This window comes from Microplitis mediator, chromosome 9 (genome assembly GCF_029852145.1).
Source record: "Microplitis mediator isolate UGA2020A chromosome 9, iyMicMedi2.1, whole genome shotgun sequence".
In the NCBI taxonomy this organism is placed as follows: Eukaryota; Metazoa; Arthropoda; class Insecta; order Hymenoptera; family Braconidae; genus Microplitis; species Microplitis mediator.
In genome coordinates, this window is record NC_079977.1 from 3,372,900 (window position 1) to 3,395,628 (window position 22,729).

The following is a 22,729-nucleotide window of genomic DNA, read 5'->3' on the forward strand; positions in this document are numbered from 1 at the left end:
ACCAGTTAAATTTTTACGAGAAATCCCAGAGACATACCATTGAAATTCTATAGAAAATATAAAAATTATAACCAGTTAAATTTTTACGAGAAATCTCAGAGACATACCATTGAAATTCTATAGAAAATATAAAAATTATAACCAGTTAAATTTTTACGAGAAATCCCAGAGACATACCATTGAAATTCTATAGAAAATATAAAAATTTCAACCAGTTAAATTTTTACGAGAAATCCCAGAGACATACCATTGAAATTCTATAGAAAATATAAAAATTATAACCAGTTAAATTTTTACGAGAAATCCCAGAGACATACCATTGAAATTCTATAGAAAATATAAAAATTATAACCAGTTAAATTTTTACGAGAAATCCCAGAGACATACCATTGAAATTCTATAGAAAATATAAAAATTATAACCAGTTAAATTTTTTCGAGAAATCCCAGAGACATACCATTGAAATTCTATAGAAAATATAAAAATTATAACCAGTTAAATTTTCACGAGAAATCCCAGAGACATACCATTGAAATTCTATAGAAAATATAAAAATTATAACCAGTTAAATTTTTACGAGAAATCTCAGAGACATACCATTGAAATTCTATAGAAAATATAAAAATTATAACCAGTTAAATTTTTACGAGAAATCCCAGAGACATACCATTGAAATTCTATAGAAAATATAAAAATTTCAACCAGTTAAATTTTTACGAGAAATCCCAGAGACATACCATTGAAATTCTATAGAAAATATAAAAATTATAACCAGTTAAATTTTTACGAGAAATCCCAGAGACATACCATTGAAATTCTATAGAAAATATAAAAATTATAACCAGTTAAATTTTTTCGAGAAATCCCAGAGACATACCATTGAAATTCTATAGAAAATATAAAAATTATAACCAGTTAAATTTTTACGAGAAATCCCAGAGACATACCATTGAAATTCTATAGAAAATATAAAAATTTCAACCAGTTAAATTTTTACGAGAAATCCCAGAGACATACCATTGAAATTCTATAGAAAATATAAAAATTATAACCAGTTAAATTTTTACGAGAAATCTCAGAGACATACCATTGAAATTCTATAGAAAATATAAAAATTATAACCAGTTAAATTTTTACGAGAAATCCCAGAGACATACCATTGAAATTCTATAGAAAATATAAAAATTTCAACCAGTTAAATTTTTACGAGAAATCCCAGAGACATACCATTGAAATTCTATAGAAAATATAAAAATTATAACCAGTTAAATTTTTACGAGAAATCCCAGAGACATACCATTGAAATTCTATAGAAAATATAAAAATTATAACCAGTTAAATTTTTTCGAGAAATCCCAGAGACATACCATTGAAATTCTATAGAAAATATAAAAATTATAACCAGTTAAATTTTCACGAGAAATCCCAGAGACATACCATTGAAATTCTATAGAAAATATAAAAATTATAACCAGTTAAATTTTTACGAGAAATCCAAGAGACATACCATTGAAATTCTATAGAAAATATAAAAATTATAACCAGTTAAATTTTTACGAGAAATCTCAGGGACATACCATTGAAATTCTATAGAAAATATAAAAATTATAACCAGTTAAATTTTTACGAGAAATCCCAGAGACATACCATTGAAATTCTATAGAAAATATAAAAATTATAACCAGTTAAATTTTTACGAGAAATCCCAGAGACATACCATTGAAATTCTATAGAAAATATAAAAATTTCAACCAGTTAAATTTTTACGAGAAATCCCAGAGACATACCATTGAAATTCTATAGAAAATATAAAAATTATAACCAGTTAAATTTTTACGAGAAATCTCAGAGACATACCATTGAAATTCTATAGAAAATATAAAAATTATAACCAGTTAAATTTTTACGAGAAATCCCAGAGACATACCATTGAAATTCTATAGAAAATATAAAAATTTCAACCAGTTAAATTTTTACGAGAAATCCCAGAGACATACCATTGAAATTCTATAGAAAATATAAAAATTTCAACCAGTTAAATTTTTACGAGAAATCCCAGAGACATACCATTGAAATTCTATAGAAAATATAAAAATTATAACCAGTTAAATTTTTACGAGAAATCCCAGAGACATACCATTGAAATTCTATAGAAAATATAAAAATTATAACCAGTTAAATTTTCACGAGAAATCCCAGAGACATACCATTGAAATTCTATAGAAAATATAAAAATTATAACCAGTTAAATTTTTACGAGAAATCCAAGAGACATACCATTGAAATTCTATAGAAAATATAAAAATTATAACCAGTTAAATTTTTTCGAAAAATCCCAGAGAAATACCATTGAAATTCTATAGAACAAATAGAATTATCACCAGTTAAATTTTTTCGAGAAATCCCAGAGACATACCATTGAAATTCTATAGAAAAAATCTGGGCGTCTGTTGGCCCTGCGGGCCAGCCCCAAAACTTCCCGCTGTTCTCGAGCTCAAGCAGCTTGAAAACATTACTGTGAATATATTTTCGAGCTCGAAAATGCTATTACATGAAATCATTTTATTATGAGCCTTTTAAGCTCTATCAAGTTACGTTTCATGCTAGAGTTTGAAATGTTAAGAATCGAAAACCATCAATAAAGAAGCGGCTTTTAAATTTTTATTATCGATTATGTTCTCTGAAATAAATGTATTGAGGCAGAAATCAATGTCAGTGATCAAAATCAAGATTTGAATGATTTTTGACTTAGGTCAGAGCAATAATATATTGAAAATCCGAGAAAAACATTAACGACTGGGTTTTTTCAATTTTTTGATGACGATATCTTTAAAACTAAGGAACAAGTTTAGCATATTAGCACAATTTTAGCACATTATATTTTGATTTATCCGGAAAAAATAACATAAAATGTTATTTTTTTAACTTTTCAGCTCCGATATCTTCTGAACTAATCAACCGATTTTGACGTTTGAGGTGGCAATCGGCGCGTTTTCTTGAACTCTACAGCCGATTAAATTTTAAAATTGATCAGACGAGTCACTTCAAAGATAATCGAAAAAAAACGTTTTCTACCATTTCTTTCGCCATCGATATCTCTCGAACAAATTAACCGATTGAGATGGTTAAGGTGGCATTCGACGCGGCTTATAAAGGTCTAGAGCTGATTAGATTTTGAAATCAATCGTTCGAGTCGTTTCTGAGAAATCACTAAAAAACTAAAAAAAAAATTTTTTTTTTTCATTAATTCGCCAATATCTTCGAGTCTACTTGATCAAATGATCTGAAATTTTCAGGAAAGTTGCGGGCCAACAAGCTCTTTTGATTGCCACCTCAACCATCCAAATCGATTCATTAGTTAAAAAGTTACAAAGAGTTTACACACACACACACACACACACACACACACACACACACACACACACACACACACACACACACACACACACACACACACACACACACACACACACACACACACACACACACACACATACATACATACATACACTCGGACATCATTCTGAAAATAGTCAGAATAGCTTCCTAGGACCTCAAAACGTCGACATCTGATGAAAACTCGACTTTCGAAAATCGGGGTGAAAACAATAACTTCCCAATTTTTCGAAAATCGTCGATTTTATTAGCGGGAAGTTAAAAAATATATTAATATTATATAATAATAAAAGTAATGATTAAAAATAAATTGAGCGATTGAGGTGTGCACTTTTGGATTTTCCAACATTTTTTTTTTACTGTATTAGAATGAATTTTTTTTTTTTTTATACTTCTCCATTAATTAAAATGAAATATTACAGGTCTAAAAATAAAACACTGGTCATAAATAGCACTTCTATCTTAATTCAGTACATTCAATATAATCGTTTCATACAAATTAAACTCGTAAAATTCATATATAATTATTACATTACGAGTCATACAAATTTTTTAAACCCAATCAATCCGCCAAAGCACTCACATGATAATGGTAAATTCATAGGGAAAGTCTGTAATACCGACTGTCAGCAAAGCTTAGAAAATTTTACTAAAATGGTCATTCGTATAAAATGTAATTCTGAAGAATTGGCGTTCGTAGTTTGAATATTTCGGAAGTATTGGATTTCTGAAATATTGTCATTCTAAATATTGTTAATTCTTTATTACGAAAGAATGAATATTGTAAATTCTGAGTATGTGTTGATATAAAGATTAGAGATTCGATGTTTTTGACAAGGTGATAATTTGTCATTCTGAATTATGAACCATCTTTATTTTTTACATTCCTAACTGTGAGTTTCTGAAGTTGGTATACTTCTGAAATTTTTACTTTTGACGGTGTGCCTGCAAGCCGAAAAATGGTGGACTCCATTTTTTTTTTTTTGTATATTTTTTATGTTTCTCATCTATAAAATTATTTTTTTTAATTACTAATTATTGAAAATAAAAAAAAAATACCCGCGAAATATTTGAAAAATTAAACACCACAATTCCAATTTTAAATTTCGCGGCAATAAAAATTTAATAAAAATCCGCGGACTCAGTTATTTTTTAATGAGTGTATAGTTTTTAATGAGTACCCTGGTGAAAATTTTTTAGACTTTTGTCCGAAAAAGTCTTTAGAACTCTATGACTGAGTTTTTCAGACAGAAGTCCGAGAAATTTTCACCAGGGTGTGAATGTAGCAGACATGAGACAAATTTTAAAATATAAATAAATAGTCATTTACTTAATCATTTACTTTTTATTCAGCTGTTGTATTTATGAACAATAAATTTTTTTGTATTTTTATATTTGAGGTTTACTTTTTAAATATGAGCGCGTGTTTTTTGACCTTGTGGACTATGCACTGACTACTGAGTGTGCGTAGCTCTCCTTCGCGACTGAACAACAGCAGATATACCAGAGCATGAAGAAGTTTTGGTTTTCTACTGCCGACATCTGAATGTAATTTGAATTTGACAGAAAAACTTGCCGTCAATTTAAAGTGAAAATTTAAATAAACTTAACGTCATTGTCTGACAGTAACTTGTATTCAAATTGAATATAAATTACATACATGGCTTTTTTTACATTCTGATGTCGATAGTTGGAAATTTTGCATCGAACATCTATCGAATGATGTATCGAAATAATAGATATTTTAGAAAAAGAAGTTTGATCAACGGATCTCGGGAAAAAAAAGATCTAAAAACAGCATACCAACAAAAAAAGTCGAGACCAGCGAACATACAGAAACGACTTCGTAACGATCATCCTCAGGACATTTACGAATACCGAGGACCCTGGGCCGTGGAGAAAAGGAAGCCCGCAAAATCGACGGAAGAAGAGACAGCGGACCTTAAAATAATAATCACAAAAAGAGATGCGAAGAAAAGGTACCGAAGGCAGGTGGCGGAAATAACTTTCGCATATACACTAAGAAAAAAATTGTCTTCTGACAACTAAATTTTAGTTATGACAACAAAATGATTTGATTGCCCATTGCCAATCATATATTTGGTTATTTCAACTAAATATTTTATAATTTTAGAAAAATGATTTTTATGAATTTAGAAAAATAATTTATTTTCTTGTCATGTTCTTTTTTTTGTACTATGACATAAATTGATCAGAGGAACATAATCATTAAATTTTAAATGTCACAATGTAATATCTCTCTGCGAATGGCAAGAGAAAAACTCGTCCCATGGCTGCTTCAAGTTCGGAATATAATACCTCTGAAACGAGTTTCTTACCAGGGACACTACAAGTGGTGGGCGCGATCTAGTGGCGAACACTGAACTACACCCGTAGCTCTAGGCTAGCATAGTGACAACTGTTTTTTCTGATAGTAAAAATTTATTAGGTTCAAATATATATTTATTAGCTTCGAACAAATATATATATATATATATATATATATATATATATATATACATATTTATCGTAAATGAATATATTTTTTGTGTATAAGTAATTTTTATTAGAGTTAATATAAATACTCGTCTTTTACAAAATACAAAAGTCATTAATTTGCTTTTTAAAATTATTCTGTTAAGTTAATGATAACTCTCGTATTGAATAGAATTCACCAATATTAGTTCTTGTAATTAATAGAGACTTTCTTTACATTCTGATATCGATAGTTTGAAATTTAGCATCGAACATCGATGTATCGAAGTACGAAAACATCTCAAAACAGCAAAGATATTTTCGAAAATGAAGAAGTCAAGACCAGGAAATAAATAAACGACGGCATAATAATGACCCTGAGGACATCGAGGAGTTGATAAGATTTACTCAAGAAAATAGTAAATTTCTAACGACGTCAGATGAAGACACCGTTCGTCTATGGGAGTAGGGGATCCCACGGAAAATCGAGAAAGCTTCAAGAGAAGGCCTATTTTCAATGACTGCGGTTTCTCGGACACCAGAACAAAAATAATGACTCGCGTGCCAGTCTATGGAGAACAACAGTTCCAATGTATTTTCAAACCATCGATTCAAAATGAATCATAGAAAAAGTTTTACCGGCCATAATGTAGAGGAATACGCCTGCGGACTAGACTATTCTCCAGACATGAGTTACTTGGTGTCAGGAGACGCCCTGAGAAAAAAATTTTCTTCGGACAACTAAATTTTAGTTATGACAACGAAATTATTTGATTGCCCGTTGCCAATCATATATTTGGTTGTTTTAACAAAATATTTCATAATCCATCAACAAAACAAAGTTTTAGAAAATAGAAACTATAGAAGATTTAGGAAAGGATAACTATACATCAAGTATCAAATTTAGAACCCAATAGCTGCTTCAAGTTCGGAATATAATACCTCTGAAATGAGTTTCTTACCAGGGACACTACAACTGGTGGGCGCGATCTAGTGGCGAACACTGAACTATACCCGTAGCTCTAGGCTAGCATAGTGACAACTGTTTTTTCTGATAGTAAAAATTTATTAGGTTCAAATATATATTTATTAACTTCGAACAAATATGTATATATTTATTCTCAATGAATATATTTTTTTGTTTCTAAGTAATATTTATTAGAATAAATATAATAATATTTTGCTTTAATATTTGGATTTGTTGGCACTATTAAATAGTTTAGTTGTCCATAAAATAAATATTTTCTTAACTTTACCAAATGATTTTCTAATCTTAGGGAGAGAAATATTAACGTCAACCAAATAGAGTCTATTAGATCATTTGTTAAAAATTACAAAATAGATTATGTTAACATAATAAAATATAATTGTCCCAAATAAATTTTAGTTTAACAGAATTTAACAAAACCAATTTAATTGTCCGAAGATAAATTTTTTCTCAGTGTAAATCATTAAAAATAAATTTAAATATTAAAGTTATATAATGTACATATTTGTATAAATCGATAGTGGACAATTAAGAGCTAGTAGATAAATGAAACACTGGTGTGTTCCATATCTTATTGTAAAGTGAGAAATCTTTTTTGCTTGTTTGATTTATTTAAAAAATTAAACCAAGGTAGTAATTTTTTTAAGTTTACAATAAAATATGCTAAGTAATTTGTTTTTGTTTACTTATGTACTTTTTATTTCACCACTATTTGTTCTATCAATAACTCCTCAAAATTTCTTAACAATTTGCTATAGCATCACGTCAATATAAAAATATTTAATATGTTAACATAAAATAACATTCTGAATCTTATGTCAGCATAAAAAAGTTGTCTTTTTGGTATCAAGAATCTAATTGCTATTTGTCAACAAAATGTGACAAAGTATTATCAAAAAGTTACCAAAATGGTGACAAGTTGTTACCATAAAGTTATCTTTTAAAAATAAAAAAAAGTTAACTTTTGGCTGGACATTAGTAGTGATATTTGTTGGAAAAAATCAGTCTCTTTGCATCGCAGGATAAAGGGTAACATTTTTTTGTTAAATTTTTCAATAAAAATAAGTTACCACATTAGGCGCATTGGCACCTAAGGTAATTATCCCGGAGTCTAGACCTTCAACGATACAATAGGATTTATTTTATTGTATTGTAAAGTAGGTGCAAATCCCTCTTCTGTTTTCACACATTACAACTTTACAAACTTTACCTACCCTTCGTCACAATATTTTACTTAATTACAATTGAAATTTCGTAAGTATCATTAGAAAAAGTTGTCGAAAGTATGTCTTAATGACTAAGTTAGATCTTATCGTTTAAAAGGTGAGAATTTTGAACTGGGAGCCCTGTAAGATAATTATAATTTCAAAGACCCGAATTCGTTTAAATGCTGGAATTACAATTAGTCTTAATGGCCCTGATTCAACAAAATACCGTAGCATTTAAAATTAATATTTTAATGATTTGTGATTCTTCCGAATAATTAAAATGATTTTTTAAATTTCACGATTTATCATATGGAGAATAGAGACTGTCTCTATTCACCAAATTATTATTAATACTGTAAAAGTGTCAGTATATAAAATATTTAAATTTATTAAATTATTTTAAAAAATTCAATTTTTTTTATCATCAGTCCAGAGAAAAAATTTTTCCAAATTTCATTTCTTTTCATACTTAAAAAAGTTTTTTTTTACATATGAAAAAAATTAAACTTTCTAAAATTTTTTTTTTTTACTACTATACTTTTAAAAAACAAGTATGTCGATTCCCGAAAAAAAGTTTTCATTTATTATTTAAATTATCGACTAATTATTGATAAGATAGGTACAATAAATGTTGTAAGATCTTAATATGTAAATTTAAAATGACCGAGAATGTAGCAGACATCAGACAAATTTAAACTTATAAATAAATAGAGTAAGTAATTATTAAAATAAAATTTTAAAAAATGCGCGTTTAAAAAATTTTTAAATTAAAAAGCACATTTTTTCGAAATATTATTTTTTTAACTCTCCTCTATTTATTTATAATTTTAAATTTGTCTGATGTCTGCAACATTCACACTCATAAATTTCAAATGGAAGTTAAACGCGCGCCTATTTATGTATTTCGAGCTCACTAATTATTTAACAGGTGAAGGCACCTGAAGCCATTAGGCATTAATAAAAAAAAATTACCCGCGAAATGATTAAAAAATTAAAAACCCACAATTCTAATTTTAAATTTCGCGGTACTAAAAGTTTTGTAATCTTGGCGGACTTCATTCTTTCTTTCTGTATATTTTTTATATTTCTCATCTATAAAATCATTTTTTTAATTACTAATTGAAAATAAAAAAAAATTATCAAAAATACCCGCGAAATATTTAAAAAATTAAAAACCACAATTCCAATTTTAAATTTCGCGGTAATAAAAATTTAGTAAACTTGGCGGACTCCATTATATTTTTGTATATTTCTTATATTTCTCATCTATAAAATCATTTTTTTAATTACTAATTGAAAATAAAAAAAAAAAAAATACCCGCGAAATATTTAAAAAATTAAAAACCCCAATTCCAATTTTAAATTTCGCGGTAACAAAAATTTCCTAAACATGGCGGACTCCCCTCCCTATTATTTTTTTTTGTACAAACGAATTTATATCATAAGTTGATTTGGCTTAAGCTCAAACTGAGCATTAAAACTGTATATGTACAATAATAATAAATAGTATATAACAATAAGTAGTTAATTAAATATAATAATTAATGATGGATGTACCTCCAGAAATAGATACCGTTTATGAAGCGATTTACTCCATGCACAAATCATCAAACTCAACTGAACAACACAGGGCATCATTATGGTTACAAGATCTACAAAAAACCGTAAGTTTTTATCATCTTTTACTCAAACTAATTAATTAAATCCTTAAATTACCTTCCAAACTTCTAATTAACGTCATCTTCCTCCTCAAATAATCCCAGACCCCGTTAAATTAATTAATTAAACTAAAAAATAATTGTCATAACCTAGACCTAACCTCTGAGCTCAGGAAATTTAATTAAGAAAATTAATTAATCGGAATAATTAATAATTAATAATACAATTTATTTTATTTTATTTGACAGGTTTACGCTTGGAAAATTTCCGACAGAATTTTGCAAGAAAAAAAAGATTTGGACTCGTGTTTTTTTGCTGCTCAAACAATGCGTGCAAAAATTCAATATGATTTTCATGAATTACCGGCGGAAGCTCATACATCATTACGTGATTCATTGATAGGACATATATCACAAATTGATGAGCACACGAGTCCAGCTATTGTTTGTCAGGTATTTTTTATTTATTATTATTGTCTGTATTTTTAAGAGAATAACAAAAATTCTCATGTACCTGAAGATCGGAACGTTTTCTGCACAACGAAAAAAAACAATTGGAAAGTAAAAAATTTGCTGGATGACTAGATTTCATAAATTTTTCTCATAGAGATGCTGGTATGTCAGCAGAAAATCTTCGGCTAACTCCAACTTCCGGAACTATTTTGTGCAGTCAAATTGTGTAAAATAAAATTTTGAAAAAAGGTTAAAAAAGTGCTGACTATTCTAAACTTCAAAACTTGACACGATGACGAAGTTTTTTTAAACGATTTTCAAACTTCTAAAAATGCACAGAAAAAATCAATTGACTTGATACTACAAATCAACATTTTTTTAGTGGAAAATACGTTTAGTCCAGTCGATGCGCACGAAAAAATGGTCAAAGATCATTTTTTCGGTGGGTAAAGATCGATTTTGAAAAATTTTTTTTTCAAAATACTAGAAAAAATATAAGGAAAAAAGTTACCATAAATTTGGAGGGTGATCTTTTTTTTTTTATAAAAAAATTAGATGTAAAATGAAATATCTCTAAAAGTATTGAGAAGTTATCGAGACAAACTGGTATCATTGTTTTTGGGATTTAATAACGAACAAAATGAATTTTGAACGAAGTCTCTACGACGAATAGTTGCTGAGATAAAAATTATTAAAGCGCGAAAAACGAAAAAGCGCGTCATTTCGTTCGCGCGCGGATAAACAAAAGAGTGTAACTCGGCAGCAAATCGATATTTTAACAATTTTTTTTCATTATTCTCTTAGTAAATCATATATCAACCATAAAAAAATTTGGTAACTTCCAAAAAAATTTTTTCGAATTTTAAATTTAAAAAAAGTAAAAATCACTTTTTGTTAAATAAAAAATAGAAAAAAAGAAAAATAAATAAAATGACCTAATGGATAATTTTGTTTGAACCATTACCCAAATAATTACGGGTAATGACAGTTAAAAAAAATTTTTTTTTCATAAAAAAACCCGTTTTAAAAATTTTTGAAATTTATCAACAATTAAAAAAAAAAAATATATTTTTTTTGATACGACAGAAATTCATCTCGCGAAATTCTGAATCGAATGGTATATACGAATTTTTGTCGATTTTTTGAAATTTTTCCTTTATAATTTTCAATATAAGGACTTAGAAAAATTTCTTGCTACGGGACTTTAAAAAAATAGGACTTCGGATATCTTCGGGAATTGCTAGAGAGAGAAAGTAGGCATAAGACGTAGTGTAGTTTTCTAACGGATAATGACTACTTTCTCTCTCTGGCAATTCCCGAAGATATCCGAAGTCCTATTTTTTTAAAGTCCCGTAGCAAGAAATTTTTCTAAGTCCTTATATTGAAAATTATAAAGGAAAAATTTCAAAAAATCGACAAAAATTCGTATATACCATTCGATTCAGAATTTCGCGAGATGAATTTCTGTCGTATCAAAAAAAATATTTTTTTTTTTTTTTTAATTGTTGATAAATTTCAAAAATTTTTAAAACGGGTTTTTTTATGAAAAAAAAATTTTTTTTAACTGTCATTACCCGTAATTATTTGGGTAATGGTTCAAACAAAATTATCCATTAGGTCATTTTATTTATTTTTCTTTTTTTCTATTTTTTATTTAACAAAAAGTGATTTTTACTTTTTTTAAATTTAAAATTCGAAAAAATTTTTTTGGAAGTTACCAAATTTTTTTATGGTTGATATATGATTTACTAAGAGAATAATGAAAAAAAATTGTTAAAATATCGATTTGCTGCCGAGTTACACTCTTTTGTTTATCCGCGCGCGAACGAAATGACGCGCTTTTTCGTTTTTCGCGCTTTAATAATTTTTATCTCAGCAACTATTCGTCGTAGAGACTTCGTTCGAAATTCATTTTGTTCGTTATTAAATCCCAAAAACAATGATACCAGTTTGTCTCGATAACTTCTCAATACTTTTAGAGATATTTCATTTTACATCTAATTTTTTTATAAAAAAAAAAAGATCACCCTCCAAATTTATGGTAACTTTTTTCCTTATATTTTTTCTAGTATTTTGAAAAAAAAATTTTTCAAAATCGATCTTTACCCACCGAAAAAATGATCTTTGACCATTTTTTCGTGCGCATCGACTGGACTAGTTCAGAAAAAACGGATTACGAACTATTTCTGGCCATTTTTCGTTTTAGCATATCTTAATAATATTAAGACATTTAATGAGTGTGAATGTAGCAGACGTCAGACAAATTTAAAATTATTAATAAATAGAGTAAATAATTAATGAAATTAAATTTTTAAAAAATGCGCATTTAAGAAATTTTGAAATTAATAAGTGCATTTTTTGTAAATATTATTTTTTAAATTATTTCCTCTGTGCATTTATAATTTTAAATTTGTCTGATGTCTGCTACATTCACACTCATGAGATTTAATGATTTCACTCTTGAATTTTCAAAAGTTTGAAAAATGTTCAAAAAAAGTTCGTCGTTGTGTCACGTTTTAAAGTTTAGAATAGTCAACACTTTTTTGACTTTTTTTTACACGGGAATTACATGAATTTTTTTCATTTTCGTTAAGCGATAAACGTTCTGATCTTCAGGTACATGAATTTTCTATGAGTGAAAATGTAGCAGACAGATGATACTGAAGTTAGCGGACGTCTAATCATTTTTTGAATTTTTTTTACACGAAAAATATTTGAAAAAATTGTACTTGTAGTTTTTTAAATTTTCTACGTGCGTATTTTTATTTTATGTTTTTTTGTAATTTATTTGGTGAAAAAAAATCAGAAAATTACTAACTGTCTGCTAACTTCAGGATCATCAGACAGACGACAATTTTTAAATTCCATGTAAAAAAATTCATGTACTGGTTTTTGAATTTTCTAGACGTGCATTTTTTCATTTTTATTTTATAAACATTTTAATTTATTATTTACAAGTTTTAAAAATTTTCGGATGCCCGCCAACTTTATTATCATGGATTTTCCAGAATTAGTTGGTTATTAAATTTGGTGGCGTTGAAAAATTATTGACTTGAATTTGTACCTTTTCATGGCTTCAAGTCTTTTTTTATTGCCAAGTATTGAGATGAATAAATTTATCTGTGTTTTTACAAAAAAATATTGCAGGCATTTGATGCCTTCCCACAGTATTCTGTTCCCATGGTGGCCACAATTATAAATATACTGGAAAAGTCAGGGAAATGTCAAGGAATTTCGTCACAAAGCTGGAAAAATTTTCACTTTCTTTCTTTTGACTGAAAAAATCCTCCAAATTTAGTTTTCTGTCAAAACTGTTCAAAAAGTGACGCGGCGCGAATGCGGTTGTAAAACCATCTGGAAAAAAAATTAGTAGAAATTGATTCCAATAGCGAAAAAATGAAGCAGTCAGAATTATCAAGGCTGTTAGAAAAAAAAAGTCTTAGTAGAAACCAATCGCCAGGATCTTCAAGCTATTAACATCCATACTGACAAGTTAAAAAACTATAAACATTAAATGTATACATAAGTAATGAACTAATAAGTTTCACTATATTTATTATTCGCGTACTTCATTAATACTTTATTAATATTCTATGAAATATTCTTATTTATGAAATTTATTCTAGTGAAAATTAAAAATTTATTTATATTTTATTATAGAGAGTTATATAAAAACATGGATTTCAAATCAAAAATAAAAAATTATTCATTTAATAAATAAAAAAAAAAACAATGAACATTGACAAATAATAAAAAAAAGTTTCATTTAACGACAATGATTAATTACTGATTAAACTGACTTATACCATTTTATTTTAAATTAAATAAATATTTCCAATGATTTAATATTACTACACATAGTCAGGGAATTTTTGAATTGTTCGTCTGGAATACCTGGAAAAGTCAGGGAATTTCAATCTCAAAAATCTGTGGCCACCATGACTGCATGGGAAAAAAAATTTTGCGCCTGTAATTTTTTCTGTGTAAGTGCGGCAAGAGCAGTTTGTATAATCGCGCGCGAAAAATAAAAAATTTCAAACTTCTTAAAGAACTTTTTTTGCCGCCCGATTTTTACCCCATGGTTCCTAAAGTTAACTTGCTATCAGGTTCCTCATATTTACTTTTAAAAATTTTTACAGCTATGTCTCGCCCTAGCAGACCTCGCTCTCCAAATGCCGACCTGGCACAAGCCCGTAATAGATTTAATAAACCGCTTCGGCGGCAACACATCAAGTCTGTGGCCTCTACTCGAACTGATAAAATTTCTTCCCGAAGAAACAAATACTCTGAGTCTTGGTGCTAACAGACGTGACCAGGTATTAGCCGACTTATCATCATGCGCCGACACAGTATCCGAGTTTTTAAAGCTTTCCCTCAAGTCAACGACCAACACCGACAATATCCAAATCCACATAAGAATAATAAAATGTCTCACCAGCTGGATCACAGTCCACGCAGTCCCTCTCGAAGCCATACCAAGCAGCGACATAATTGCGTACGCATTTCAAGTGCTCGGCAACCACACGTCGAATGACCAATTGCACGAAGCAGCCGCCGACTGCGTGTGCGCGATTCTCCAGTCGCTGCAACTAAACAACAACCATGACATTGACAATTACCATCATCACCACGAGCACCACCAGCACAACCAGCATCATCACAACCAACGCAACCCCGAGTCAGCGGAAATCCAACGTCTCCAATTGTGTTTATTCACCAGCGTAATCGCCCTAGAGCAGCCGTACCATCTCCTAGTCGCTGAAGAAGAAACCGGTCAGCTGATGAACTACTGCCGGATTTTCACCGAATTCGCAGAGACATTTTTAGTGACGATAATAAATGAATGCACGTCTGAGCAGCAGCACTACGCCATTAAAATCCTAGACCTCGTGCTGATGTGCGTCGGTCACCACGACTACGAAGTCGCTCAGATAACTTTCAATCTTTGGTACCAATTGTCCGAGGAATTGTACCAAAGAAATTCCGAAGAACTGAACAAAGTTTTCAAGCCGTACATTGAGAGATTGATCAGCGCACTTTGCAAGCACTGTCAGATGGAACCAGACTACTTGGGTCTACTGGAACAGGATCCTCTGAGTCAAGATTTTTCTCTGTTCCGCAGTCGGGTTTCTGAGCTGATAAAAGACGTGGTCTTTATAATTGGCAGCAGTCATTGCTTCCGTCAAATGTTTTCGCGCATCAACGGCACGCAGCATAGTCTGGATGGAGTGACGATCATCTCCCCGACCTGGGACAGCATCGAGGCTTCGCTCTTTATAATGCAGTCTGTCGCTAAAAATATTTTACCTGAGGAAGATCAAGTGGTACCGGAAGTAGTTGAGGCCATTTTAAATGTTCACGAGAATACTCACATTGCCGTCAAACACACGAGTATTTTACTACTCGGGGAATTGTGTGAGTGGATAAATAGTCACGCAAGATCATTAGAACCGATTTTAAATTTTTTGTTGGTGTGTTTGAGCCAGAATGGACTCGCGAGTGTCGCATCCGGTGCATTGCACAGCATCTGTACCGCCTGTCCTGTACATATGGCCTCGCATTTTCCGGGTCTGCTGGAAATCGCGAGATGTCTTGACGGGTATCCGATAAGCAACGACGCGGCCATTGGATTATTGAAGGGAGTCTCGATAATATTGGCGAGATTACCCAGGGAAGAGATTACGCGGGCGATGAAAGAACTCTGCTGGTTCCAAGCGAGGCCACTCTGCGCGCTGATGGAACTCACGGGGATTCCAGTCACGCGAGCGACGAAAACAGACCCCGTCTTTTGGCTGGACAGACTCGCGGCCATTTTCCGGCACACGAACCCTAGTGTTGATAGCAAGGACACGTTGCCGCATCCTTGCAGGGATGTGGTGACGGAAATCTGGCCGGTGTTGTCTAGGGCCTTCACTAAATATTCAGCTGACTCGCGGATCATGGAACGGTGCTGCCGGTGCGTCAGACACGCGATCAGATGCATCAGGAAGCACGCGGTTCATTTGCTGGAGGATATTGTTAAGTTAATTGTTGGACTCTATGCGACACATCAGCACAGCTGCTTTCTGTACCTGGGTTCCATTCTGGTGGATGAGTATGCGACTGATCATGAGTGCGCTGCGGGACTTGTGCAGATGCTGGAGGCTTTCATTGGACCCACGTTCACGTTACTGCAGGAACAGAATGGGCTGAAACATCATCCGGATACGGTTGATGATTTGTTCAGATTGTGTTCGAGGTATGATATTTTTTTTTGTTAATCTTTTTTTTACAGGGTGGCCACGAAACGGGAAAAACGGGATTATCGGAAAATGATAGTAAAGTTAGCAGACATGGAAAATTAAAAAAAAAATTTTTTTAACAGATAAATCATGAAAAAAAAATATTTCTAAAAAAATGCACATGTCGGAAATTTTATACTATACGTGCAATTGGTCAAAATATTTTTTTTAATATTTATTTTTTTGTTAAGAAAATCCAAAAATTTTTAAATGTCTGCTAACTTTATTGTCATTATCGGAAATTATCAGGGAATTTAATGCAGCCGGGAAATATGATGGAAATGACAGGGAATTTCGAAAAGTATCCGGGAATTTGTAACAGTTCAAAATTAAAAAAATTTTTAATTATACACTAGCTCCAACTATTTTATGATACTAGAGTTAGCCGACGTTTAATGATTTTTGAATTTTTTTTCAAAACTATAAACTACAAAAAAAAATAAACTAAAAAAATGCACATATAGAAAATGAAAAAAACTAAAGATGCAATTTTTCAAAATATTTCTTTTCCTAATTCATCGTTTAAAAAAAAAATTCAAAAACTATCAGACGTCGGCGAACTTGACTATCATAACTATTTTTGGCCATAAAAAATCGAAAAATTATGCGATTATCAAATTTTTTTTTTTCAAAATATTCTACTTTTCGGCGCATTTAAGAATATAATTTCATTAATTCGTGAAAATTTGATTTCCTGTTGGTAAATTTAATTTATAAAGTGCAATAATACATATTTTTGATGTTTTGGTTGAAAATTTTGTAAAAAAAATTTTTTTCAGTTATCATTTATTTTTTTTCGTAAAATTGATTTCAAAACAAACAATTTGAAAAAAAAATTATTAAAATGTTGATTTTTCTATTTTTTATGATTTTTTTAATATTTGAAATATTTGAAATATTTTTCAAAAATTTGAAAATATGCATTTTTCAATTTTTTAGTGCCTAAAATGGGGGAGCCGTGATTATAAACAATTACCGGTTATACGACAAAAATAAAAAAGGCAAATTATAGCTTCAAGTGTCTAGTTTTCTGATCTGGTCTTTATATTTTTTTATTATGTGCAGTTCTGGAGTAATCCTAAGAAAACTATCGAAAAAGAAATTTACCAAATTTTTGCTCGTCTTAAAAACGGTCTTCGAGCTTCAATAAATTTTTTTCGATAATTATGATTGATTTTTTATTGCTCCGGAACCGTGCATAATAAAAAAATTTAAAGACCCAGATCAGAAAACTAGACACTTGAAGCTACAGTTTGACTTTTTGTTTTTATTGTATGACCATTTTCCTTCGAGTTACAAACTGGAGAAAATTACTAAAAAATTTGAAATTTTTTTAATATCCCTTAATTTTTGTAACCAGTGTATTTTGAATTTATTTAAATTATAAAATTTCTTATTAAATATTTTAACTTATACATTTTTAACATCGAATAATAAAAAGTAGGCAATATTCATTTATTTTATTGCCATTTTTTTCTGGTTTCTCTTATGATTTAATTATCAAATTAAATTATTAAAAATGAAAATATAATAAAAACTTTGAATATCTAAATGATACGAATAAAATTTCAAAATCAGGGAAAAATGTGAAAAACTTTACTGGAAAACCGGGAAATATCAGGGAATTTTGAAATCATTTCTTTGTGGCCACCCTGTTTTAATTTACAGTTATTTTTAATAACTTTTTTATTTGCAGATTCATACAACGGGCCCCCATTGCATTTTTAAATTCGACGCCGAAAGACAGCATCGTCGTCTGCGCGCTGTCTGCTTGTAGTCTTGACCACAAGGATGCCAATGCTTCCGTTATGAAATTTTTATACGAATTTCTTCACTCCGCTAGAAATAATGACGTAAGTTTTTTTACTGGTTGCAAATTGTGATTTAATAATTGGATTTACAAGAATTTACTTTCATTTCAGGAGCGATCTGACTTTACAATAAGACGGACTTTAGTACAAAATGTCTTGAATGAAAAAGGACAGACTTTAGTTACGAATCTTCTCCATGCTGCTGTATTTTCATTGCCAACTTACATGCTGCAGGATACCGTTGATGTTATTATTGAATTAACGTTAATTGATCAAACCGTAAGTTCATTCATTCATTTATTTTTATCATCAAATGACACCTGGTTCCATTTTGACACCAGATTATTATCAATTAATTTTTTTAAAAATTTTACCGCCAAATTAAAAACTTGCCGCCTTTTTTATTATCAATTGACATCAATTTATTTCCTTGAAAAATCAATCCTTCGGATTGCAGATTTTTTTTTTTAATTTGAAAATTTAAAAAATGGCGCGAACTTGAGTGAAATTTTGTAACTGAGGTTCAAATGTCGACGTATGATTTCTACGTCACTTTAAAATTACAAATGAAATAAATTTTATTAATAATAATAATTATTATTATTATTTTCAGTCGATGGCAAAATGGTTAGAAGAAGCCATAAAATCGATGCCAACTCAAAATGCATCAGGATCAATTACAGCAACACCTGACCAACTCTACGAATTTCATCGTACAATTTTAAAGTATGTAATTATATGATTAATTAATTTAAGGTAAAAGAGCCTAAACCCGATCAGTGCCATCAGTCGCTGACTTTAACTGATTTATGCGTTTTTATAATTTTTATAAAAAAAATTTAAGTAAAAAAAAGATCGTTGATAAATAATTATTTGTGATTATAAATATATATAATATGACGTATCAAAGTATTTTATAATTTATTATAAATTTAAATTAACTGACTGTTTTAAAAATCGCTCAGAGCCGGACATTTTTTACTTTAACGTTCGTTCGTTAGATTAAATTTAGGCTGCGTTAAATTATTTAATAATTGTTATAAATATATGTTATTAAATATATATTTTAAATTTGTGAGAATAAAATAAAGTGATATATTTTATAAATAATTCTCCTTGTGAATAAACTTATGACAGTTCAATTGATATTGTCTCTGAGCGCGTATAGGGCCATGTGTTGGTCGAGTAATGGGACATGATAACTTTTAGTGAGCGACTATGGGTTCACTCAACGCGGTTATTTTTAAAATTAATAATAATTAATTATCAAGATTATTCTTTAAATTATAATTTTATTGCAATATTTAAAACTACAAAAAATAACTATAAAAAAAAATGATTTTTCATTTAATTTCCCAATTCATGTTGACTTTAATCTCACTCCCCTAAAAAGTAACCGGGTAATGGGTCTTTTACCTTATATACTAGTGGTCATTAAAAATTAAATTTTCTCAGGCGTGTCATAGAAAGCTTCTTTTTAGTGAAAAAATACGTGGGGAATTTGGTTTTTTCTTTTTAATAAAAAGAACACGTGCCGCAGAATCAAAGTTCATTTTTCGATGCAATCGCGGTTTTTTTTAAATATCTCATGAAATATGCAGATTAAAGGAAAAAATCATAGGAACAATTTTGTAGGAAATTAAATTCTTGACAAAAAAGGTCATATTCATTTTTTTTATAAAATGTGTATTTATGAAGATATTTTGAAAAAACTTTTTTAGATCTTATCAATTGAGTATTTTAAGGATAACGAATGTCAAAAATAAAGTTTTTTCTTAAATATAGACAACTTTGTAACTCGTAACATATCAATCATTAATGCTTGTTACAGTTTCTATATACTTCAAAAAAATGTTATTTTCAAAATTTGTAATCCTTAAAATGCTCAATTCATCAGATCTAAAAAGTTTTTTTAAAATATCTTCATAAATACACATTTTATAAAAAAAATGAACATGACTTTTTTTGTCAAGAATTTAATTTCCTACAAAATTGTTCCTGTGATTTTTTCCTTTAATCTGCATATTTCATGAGATATTTAAAAAAACCGCGATTGTATCGAAAAATGAACTTTGACGTCCTGGGCCACGTGTTCTTTTTACTCAAAAAGAATAAACCAAATTCCCCACTTATTTTTTCACTAAAAAGAAGCTTTTCATGGGCCGCCTGAGAAAATTTAATTTTTAACTTCCACCCTTTTATATACATTTTGAATGATATTTAATAATCATATATTAAATCTTTTTACAGGACAACAGACTCACCGAAAACTGTGATGAACGCAGTGCGAACATTCGCACGATTATTCCGCTAAGCCAATCGACAAATTAATAATTATGAGTAATAAATTTATAATTGATAATTAAATAAATTAATTACCCTTTTATTTAAATTATTTGCGTTTATGTTACGCAGTATAATTACACATGTAATTTTTTTTTAAAATAATTACATTTTTTACACCAACAAATTGTTTCTACGACCTTTACATCGATTATTTATTTTTTTTTATTGAAAATAAAAACATATCTGACACCAGTATTTTTTTAAGTGCAATTGTCAGTCAGATAAAAAATATATTTTTAAAAAATAAAATTGGCGGGAAAATAATTTTGATAAAAAAATTAATTTTCTTTTTAAATTTGACAATTTTCTTTTTTTTTTTTTTTTTTTTTTTCAATAAAAAATTAATGAGGTGTAATTTTAAATTTAAGTTTAATTTTAACAACATGATACTATTTTTGTATCTACAATTTATTAGATACATAAATCGATAACTTTTATAATTATTATTTTTTTTATTAAAATTTTGACACGAAATTAAAAAGTTGATATTTTTTTTTAAATTTAAAATACAAAGTAATTAAAATAAATTAATAGTTTTTAAATTACAATCATTATGTGATTACGTACAAATATTTTTTTTTAATTTACATGACTGTAATTTAAAAACTATTTATTTTTTCCATATTGTTAATTAATAAATTAATTTATTTATAATTAACACTGAGAAAAAAAATGTTGACTTTTTAATTTAAAATACAAAGTAATTATAAATTTTTGTATATTGCGTAGAAAATAAGGGAGAGAATGCGATAATAAATAAATAAATAAATTAATAACAAAATTTGTGATTAGATTTATGAGGCATTTGTTATAAAAAAAATAATTAATTAATTAATTAATAGTAATGAGATGAGTGATGTGTGCCTACTATTGTATAGGTAATTGTCTTGATTGTAATAATATGTTAAGTAACAAATTCATTTCATGACAATTCATCTTGTAATTATTAACATTAATAACATTAATATTATTATTATTATTATTATTATTATTATTATTATTAAATTATATAATAAGAGTTAAGTTAAAATAAATAGGATTTTTTCACAGTTAATTATAAATTATTAATTTTTAATTTTAATTTTAAAAACAAATTATTTGTATATTATGATTCGGAAGTCAGTGACAAAAAGTTTTGGATTTTTTTCCGACAAATTTAAGAGAAAAAAAAAATAAAAAAATGCACGTGTAGAAAATTAAAAAAACTACAAGTGGAATTTTTTTAAATATTTTTTTTTTTGTAATTTATCGTTTAAAAAAAAGAACAAAAATTATTAGTCGGCTAAATTCAGTCATGAAGTCAGCAGACAATTCAAAAGTTTTGGATTTTTTTCCGATAAATTTAAGAAGAAAAAAAAATAAAAAAATGCACATGTAGAAAATTTAAAAAACTACAAGTGCAATTTTTTAAAATATTTTTTTTTTTATAATTTATCGTTTAAAAAAAAGAACAAAAAATATTAGTCGGCTAAACTCAGTCATAGAGACAGGAGACAATTAAAAAGTTTTGGATTTTTTTTTTTAACAAATTAAAGAGAAAAAAAAAAAAAAACTAAAAAAATGCACATGTAGAAAATTTAAAAAACTACAAGTGGAATTTTTCAAAATATTTTTTTTTTGTAACTAATCATTTTCAAAAAAAGAACAAAAATTATTAGTCGGCTAAAGTCAGTCATGAAGTAAGCAGACAATTAAAATGTTCCGGATTTTTTTTTTTTAACATATGGTGGCCACATTTCTGGAAAACCTGGAAATGTCAGGGAATTATAAATATACTGGAAAAGTCAGGGAATTTCGTCACATAGCTGAAAAAATTTTCACTTTCTTTCTTTTGACTGAAAAAATCCTCCAAATTTAGTTTTCTGTCAAAACTGTTGAAAAAGTAACGCGGCGCGAATGCGGTTGTAAAACCATCTGGAAAAAAAATTAGTAGAAATTGATTCCAATAGCGAAAAAATGAAGCAGTTAGAATTATCAAGGCTGTTAGAAAAAAAAAGTCTTAGTAGAAACCAATCGCCAGGATCTTCAAGCTATTAACATCCATGTTGACAAGTTAAAAAACTAAAAACATTAAATGTATTCATAAGTAATGAACTAATAAGTTTCACTATAT

General features: G+C 28.7%; 1 protein-coding gene across 1 annotated transcript; it reads left to right on the plus strand.

Moving 5' to 3' along the window:
- The first annotated feature begins 9,486 nt into the window (after positions 1-9,486).
- On the plus strand, positions 9,487-20,868 carry LOC130674503 (transportin-3). Its single transcript, XM_057479847.1, has 7 exons — positions 9,487-9,731; positions 9,975-10,178; positions 14,318-16,416; positions 18,156-18,312; positions 18,382-18,549; positions 18,884-18,996; positions 20,521-20,868. The coding sequence occupies exons 1-7, from the start codon at positions 9,612-9,614 to the stop codon at positions 20,582-20,584; spliced, it is 2,925 nt and encodes a 974-aa protein (XP_057335830.1). The 5' UTR covers positions 9,487-9,611; the 3' UTR covers positions 20,585-20,868.
- The last annotated feature ends 1,861 nt before the right edge of the window (positions 20,869-22,729 follow it).

What these genes read in the sequence shown, in the direction of transcription:
- LOC130674503 (XM_057479847.1), top strand. Translation starts at nt 9,612, where the DNA reads ATGATGGATGTACCTCCAGAAATAGATACCGTTTATGAAGCGATTTAC. An exon ending in GTCCAGCTATTGTTTGTCAG is followed by an intron (nt 10,179 to 14,317) that starts GTATTTTTTATT and finishes AAATTTTTACAG; the next exon opens with CTATGTCTCGCCCTAGCAGA. An exon ending in TTTCATCGTACAATTTTAAA is followed by an intron (nt 18,997 to 20,520) that starts GTATGTAATTAT and finishes ATCTTTTTACAG; the next exon opens with GACAACAGACTCACCGAAAA.